This window comes from Nematolebias whitei, chromosome 17 (genome assembly GCF_014905685.2).
Source record: "Nematolebias whitei isolate Nwh7 chromosome 17, NemWhi1, whole genome shotgun sequence".
Classification (NCBI taxonomy): Eukaryota; Metazoa; Chordata; class Actinopteri; order Cyprinodontiformes; family Rivulidae; genus Nematolebias; species Nematolebias whitei.
In genome coordinates this window covers 16,973,993-16,981,345 of record NC_056514.1, presented here as the reverse complement: position 1 = coordinate 16,981,345, position 7,353 = coordinate 16,973,993, and the positions used below count along the sequence as shown (strand labels likewise).

Below are 7,353 nucleotides of genomic sequence, written 5' to 3'. Positions count from 1 at the left end.
TACTATACACACATTCATACAGTACTCTACTATACACACATTCATACAGCACTCTACTACATCTCTACAATGATAATCTGAGTCTGTAGAAACTAATCAGAGCTTTATATTGCATTCATACACTGTTGGGACACACATCACAGGTAATGAGGGGTTCAATATGTCTCCCATGGACACCTCAACATGTGATTCTGCTGGAATAGAACCTCCATCTCTCCCAGTCAAGGACAATAGCTCTAACCACTCAGCCATAGCAAACTGTTGAGATCACTTGAAAAGTCCCCTTCACAAGTTCTTAAGGAAAAAGAAGGTGAATACATTAGTTCTGTGTGTTACCGCCACAAGCACTCTGTAAAAAATCATATTGTACCACAGAGCGGATCAGTTGCCTCCTTTATAAAACAGTTTTGCTATGTGGCCACAATGACAAGTCCCTCTTTATGCTGTTCATAAATCACCAATTGATCCTCCCACATCCTGCAAAGACATGAGCTTTTAATATTGAAGCATCAACATGGAACCAATGGAGGTGTTGATTGTAATGCAGCTGCTCACACAGACTGTCATCACTACATCATACCTCTGAGCTACAAACCAAGCTTACCCCATCCTGTTTTTACCTCACCTGGCAATTTATGCCTGTAGATTTTAACCATCATGCCATCTTAGGCCTTTCATAAATTACAACAAGATTCCCAGATGGCATCTCAGGCTTGGCTTGAAGTGAACTGTAGTAACTATTATTGGTTACAGTCTCACCTAAAGGCACTGATCGCTTCCAGAGTAGATCCCAATTAGCCTGGATTTTGTGTGTTGGCAGCAAATTGATAGCTGGGCATTTTAAACTTTTTGTTACCAATTATTTAGAATCTTGAGAATGTTGCTGGAATAAAGATAAAACTATGCCTCTTGTAAACTAACAACAAACACTTAGCTTACAACACCACCAAAAGCTTCAGAATCTTGACAACTAAAGTTATGTTTCTTTGTGAAGTTGAACTGCAGATATAAAGTAATTTCTAACAATGAGTTGTGCTGCAGCTTACCTGTCTCAGAAAACTCTGACACTTTCAATACTTGTGATGTTGACTTGAAAAACAACAAGACAAAAGCAAACATTTCAGCGTTGCAGCTAATTGACAGTCTGTGGTGACTCAGTGGATCCCTGAGGGCGCAAAGACAGCAGAGCTGCAGGAATCATTGATTTGTTGTTACAAATAACCTCACACCCATAAAGAGCTGGCACGAAATGCTGTTTCCCAAATGTAGCAGCCTTTCGCTGTGAGGCTGCTTTTTCATATACAAAAACAAACATGGCAGGAGTCACGGTATCACTTTGTAATGATCATTTTTCCATTTGTCAGGCTTTAACATATTTTATTTATAGTCATTGTACTGATATCACTTCAGAACAGTTTCATGATTAAATGCACAGTGAATTAATTTTGCATTAAAGAAATAGTACAGGGGCAGCACGGTGGCGCAACTGGTAGAGCTGCTGCCTCTCGGCGAGCAGGTCCCTGGTTCAAATCCCGGTCCGGGGGCCTTTCTGGGTGGAGTTTGCATGTTCTCTCCGTGCATACGTGGGTTTTCTCCGGGTGCTCTAGTTTCCTTCCACAGACCAAAAACATGCATGTTAGGCTGATTGGTAACTTTAAATTGTCCCTAGGTGTGAGTGAGAGAGTGAATGGTTGTTTGTCTCGTTTGTCTCTATGTGTCCCTGTGATGGACTTGAGACCTATCCAGGGTGTACTCCGCCCCTCGCACAGTGATTGCTGGACATGGGCACCGGCGACCCCCATGACCCAAAATGGAAGAAGCAGGTAAAAGATAATGGATGGAAATAGTACAGAAGTTGACAGAAAGCTACCAACATTTGTTTTGTAAATGTCTGTCAGCTGTCAGAAGTGTAATCCACAGCCAATGTCAGGAAATCTGTCCAGTCTTTAAATAAAGAATTATTAAGCTTTTTTTGTCTTGTACGTAATGTACTTTAGTTTCTTCAGTTATTTACCACAAGGCCTAACAAATAGTGTTTTTAGTGTGGCCCTCCCACTCCAATCCAATGTTTTCTGTTGTATAGGTGACTACTTTGGCCTTCTGATGAAAGAGAAGGTGACATGTTTTCCCTTCAGTATCATTGAAAACCCGATGTACTGGGGCAGCACTGCCAACTACCTGGGACTTGCGCTCATGTAAGTCATATAAATGTTTACTTTTATGAATGTGGTACAAAAGCAGGTTATTGCAATTTATTTTTTCAGAGATTTGTCATCCAGTCTTAATGTATTAAGTTGTTTGTCATTAAGTTTTAATTTGGAGATCAAAGTTCATGCTCAATCATCCAGGTACAAAATCCAATAATGGTCAGTCAGGTCATCTGGACAGTTTTTTTTTGTGGAAAGATGTTTCGCCCTCGATCCGGAGGGCTTCATCAGTCTGAGAAGGCCCAATTAAACTGTTTTCCCCACTAAGCAGTACACTCCTATACTTGACCAACCAGTTTTCTGGTAATAAGATGGTTTCTGGGGGCTGTCCTGTCCCCCGTCGACTCCTCCCAAGCAGACAGCCATAGCCAAAGTGGTTCAAGACATCAAAGTTCATGCTCAATCCTCCAGGTACAAAATCCAAAAATAGTCAGTCAGGTCATCTGGACAGTTTCTTTTTTGTGGAAAGATGTTTCGCCCTCTATCCGGAGGGCTTCATCAGTCTGAGGAGTCCCAAGTAAACTTGAGACTCTTCATATGTGATGTCTTGGTCCACTAAAGGAGTGTACTGCTTAGTGGGGAAAACAGTTTACATGGGGCTCCTCAGACCGATGAAGCCCTTCGGATAGAGGGCGAAATGTCTTTCCACAAAAAAGAAACTTTCCAGATGACCTGATTGACGATTATTGGGTTTTAATTAGGAGGTTCTTAAGTAGAACTGATCTTTCAGATGGAGGGGCAACAGTACTGACGTTCATCAAACGGTGCACACACCAGCCACATGCATAATGCATTACTGCCTGAAATTCACAAATGTTGTTTTTCCAAGTTGCAAATGAAAAAGGTGGCGAGGTAAAAAGTTTTACGTGTGCTCCAGTCTCCATGGCAACCGTGACAACATGGCTTGGTGTTGCTAGGCAAGCTTTCCAGGGTTGATGAACCAGGCGCTAATAAAAGCAGCTGGACTCCTTTTCTTCCTCTCACACAGCTCATACATGAACCTTGATTAGCCTTACAATGTCCTTTGTCCCTTTTGTTATGAGTAATTTGAATTTAGTCCACTCATTGGTTCTGTGTCTGTGCTAACCAGTTATTATTTTCAAACTATCTTTCACCCACACTCCCTCCATTCCTTTCATTGTATAGTCAGTTGAGATATTTCCACAACCTGATGCATTGCCGTCATCAGCATTTTGTTTGTTTTGTTGTGGTCTCAGGTGTAAAGCATGCTAAAATGTAAAAACAGACCATTCAACCTCATCAGACCTGATGATGTTGAACTGAATGAATGAACATGTTGCCAGTAAAAAAAAAAGACACATCCAGACAGAGTTGTGGAAGTGAAATAAAACTGCACGTGTTTAAAAGCCATGTGACTGTATTGCAAAAATTACAATACCAAATCACATGAAAAACAGAGTAGGAAGTACGAACTCATTGCTGGTTCCATACAAGCATAAATTAGATGCAGACAGAGCCATACAAGTGTATTCTTTCCTGCAGCAAATCAGCCTACAGCTGTTGAACTTGGCCCTCCAGATCCTGCATATTGATACTGGGCTGGATGTTAAAACTGATCTAACATGTTTAGTTTAGTTTATTGTTTATTTGTCATATACAGGTTAACACAATGTCAACAATGCAAATAAATGCTCAGGATGAGAAGAGAAAAAACAAACAAAAAATACTAAAACATGCAAAAAAAGTACAAAATAATGTACCAAAATGTGAAAAAGAAATATATTGACAAGGTCCAAAAGAAGTATAGTAAATGACAACATGGTAGAATATAACAGTGCAAGTATGATGAATTAGTATAAATAAGTATTTCAGAGGTAGTAGTATTAGCTTAAATGCACATGATATATAATGCACACAACATATTCTACACAGGTTATTGCACAGGTAATAACATTGAGATAAATTGAATTATGATGATAAGGTAGTGACATACATGATACACCCACATAGTGCAGCAGCAATAAACATATTAGGTGTCACAGATGTAGTTTAGTGCAATGTTATTGTCAGTAGTTCAGTAATCTGACAGCTTGTGGATAATAACTGTCTTTGAGTCTTTTCATACGTGATGAGAGGCTCCTGTATCGTCTGCCTGAGGGTAGTGGATGGAAGAGTCCTTCTGCTGGGTGGGTGTGGTCCTTAATGATGCTGCATGCTTTACGCAGACATCGGCTGTGGTAGATGTCCTGGATGGTGTGGAGACTGCTACCAGTGATGTCCTCTGCTGTTTGCACCACCCTCTGTAGAGCTTTCAGGCTCTGACTGGTGCAGTTCCCGTACCACCCTGTGATGCAGCCTGTCAGCAGGCTCTCAGTGGTGCACCTATAAAAGTTAGTGAGTTTGAAGCACTCAGAGGTCAAGGTCGAGAGCTTCAGATCTTTTTGCAAGGTATTCCAGGATACAGGAGCAAAGTAAGAGAAAGCCCTTTTCCCTAGTTCAGTCCTCACTGAGGGAACACTGCATGTAATAATGTCCTGAGAGCGCACACTTTATGCCCTGTTTTATTTCTTTGTTGTGTTTTAGTAAAACACTAAAGTATTCATCTGTTTCATCAAGAGCTTGTAGTAACTTTCCAGGTGAAGGTTTTGTGTCCATTCATAAAAAAATATGTCAAGGAATTAATGACCAACTTTTCACTGTTTTAGTTTTCAGCTTTCTTTTTATTTATGGGTTTGCAACTTAACTACCGGTACCTAAAAAAGTTAAATCTGGTCCTCTGGACATTCAAAAACCAAAACAAAGCAAAAAAAATAAATAAATAAATAACTACCGGTACATGTTTTTGTAACTCTCAGATCTTTGTTTTCAAAAACCTCCTTCAGCTTTTGAAAGAAAAGGGCTTTGAATCTTTCTTTCACTTTATATTGCGTTCAGTGCTTTATACAGACAATAACATAACCCTAGCCAGTAAGATGAAGGCCAAAATTACACTTATAAAGACTCACAGGCTAAAACATGTAGAAGTTGGTTGAAAATTCAATTCATCCTGCTGATGTTATGAAATTTTAACAGACTCAGCCTGGATTAATAAATGACCACACATTGATATGAAAATTAATGTTTATGCTTTATATAGACATGTGGTATATATGATTAAAACTTGTGTAAGAAGTTATGTGTATAACTAGAATTTACTGTCTTACTTCTCATTGAACCTAATTTTGATTCAGGTTTTTCTATGGGCACCATTTTACAACAAGAGTCACCTTAGGTCATTTGTCAAAAATGTACCAAGTCCAAACATAAATCCAACTTAAATACCGTACAGTCATTTGAATCCAAATATATTATAATACACATAAAATTCTTTCATTACAAAATGCAAAATAGTAACCACCTGTCCAAGGTGTCCCCTGCCTATCACACAGTGAATACTGGATATGGACACTGTAGTGAACCAGATGACCTGATGATCTGACCCTCATCTGACCCTGATGACCTCAAATCTACCAGATGGACAGAGACTGTTATTTTCATTGATCTGAATAAGTCTGAGCCATCTGATGACTTTCTTTCTTGAATTAATCAAGCAGAAAAGACAATCCTCTATAATCATTACTGTCTTACAAATGTTTTGATAATCAAATTGTGTTAGTTCACTCAATGCTTACAGGTTGAAAAGAACTACTCATCTTTATTTTACATAAACAGTAAGTAATGATTTTTATTCCTCATTCAAAGAAGAAATCACCTGAATATGCATTTCTTGATTTTCTGTCTGAAATGAGCCAAGTCGTAAGTGTGTGAAAGTTGAAGCTTCGGTCAACTAAATGTTTACTGAAGAAGAAATGTCATGTTTTACTATTTGAAAAGATTACCAAGTGTGAGACTCCACGAAGTCTGGTCGACTGCAATAATCTTTTCTGTATGTTGAAAACAATCCTTGACTTTTGATAATAACTTACGTCAAAAAACCACACCTCTTTCTGGTACATCCACGAATCAGAAAGCTCTAAATTGAACCGGAAGTCGACCCAAATAAAATGTGGCAACTTCCCAGTTCATGTTAGATTGGAAAAGTTCTCAAGGAGTTCAGAAGAGAACTAGAGTTATGGAGAGTTTTGGAGTTGGAGTCTGAGAAGATCTGAAAGAGTCTGAGAGCTGCTGACAATGAAGAGTCAGAGTTGCCGAGAATCCAGAGACGTTTTGGGATTATGATTCTGTTTGAACTAACCACGCACGACTCTCTAAGGATTTTAGCAGTTCTCAACGGAGACGCTGAAAAGAGTCTGAAGGATCCTTACTGAGCTGATGAACTTCAACAAGGTAAAAGTTCTTCTTCGACCAAGTGTACCGTGGGCAAAGCTGAGATCTGACGGAGCGTGCAATTTCTGGTTAAACAGATTAAATTCCCTCACATATTCCTCTGTAAGATAAATCTCAATTTCCTCTTAAACTCACCTCTCTCTCACAAAACTAGTACAGATATTTTTAGAAATATCTGAAGCAAAGTCCTCAAATCACCGCCGAGTGATTTGAAGTTCATTTTCTGTGAAACTGTCTGTTATTATTTTCATATTTTGCCAAATTAATGTAAATGTTTGATGTTAAACTTTGATTCTGAAAATAAATGACTCCATTCATTTGATGGGTCAAAGGTAATAACGTCTCTCGTTACATTTCTGTTAAATTCAATGCACGGCATTACACAGTCAGAAAGATGAGGAACTCGTGAAAAGTATGCATAAATATATACCACATATATTTGTCATACAACAAGTGACACGTACCTACGTGACTCACTACAACACCATTGACCCTGTGACCCTTAAAGGAAGAAGAGGTTAAAGATGATGGGTGGGTGGGTGAATGGGCGGGCAGGTGGGCGGGCGGTTGCTTGGTTGGATGGATGTGTATGTAGGTGAATGGGATGGATGGATGATTGATTGATTGATTGATTGATTGATTGATTGATTGATTGATTGATTGATTGATTGATTTTATTGTCAATTCTGCATATGTACAGGACATACATCAATCAACCTTTATTTATACAGGTAAATCCCATTGAGCCTCGAGGACTCATTTACAAGAGAGACCTGATTTCAACAAAGAAAGATGACAACAATGGACAACAGCAACAACAATAAGCAGTTATAAAAACTCATACTACAGTTTTTTTTTT

The 7,353-nt window shown here is 38.9% G+C and overlaps 1 protein-coding gene across 1 annotated transcript in view; it reads left to right on the top strand.

Annotated features, from left to right (window-relative positions):
- pemt (phosphatidylethanolamine N-methyltransferase) overlaps positions 1 to 7,353 on the top strand; it is a 153,261-nt gene that overhangs the window by 111,623 nt on the left and 34,285 nt on the right. Inside the window, exon 7 of the mRNA XM_037691607.1 lies at positions 2,084 to 2,195. Within this exon, the coding sequence (XP_037547535.1) occupies positions 2,084 to 2,195 (112 nt within the window). The remainder of the gene's footprint in view (positions 1 to 2,083; positions 2,196 to 7,353) is intronic.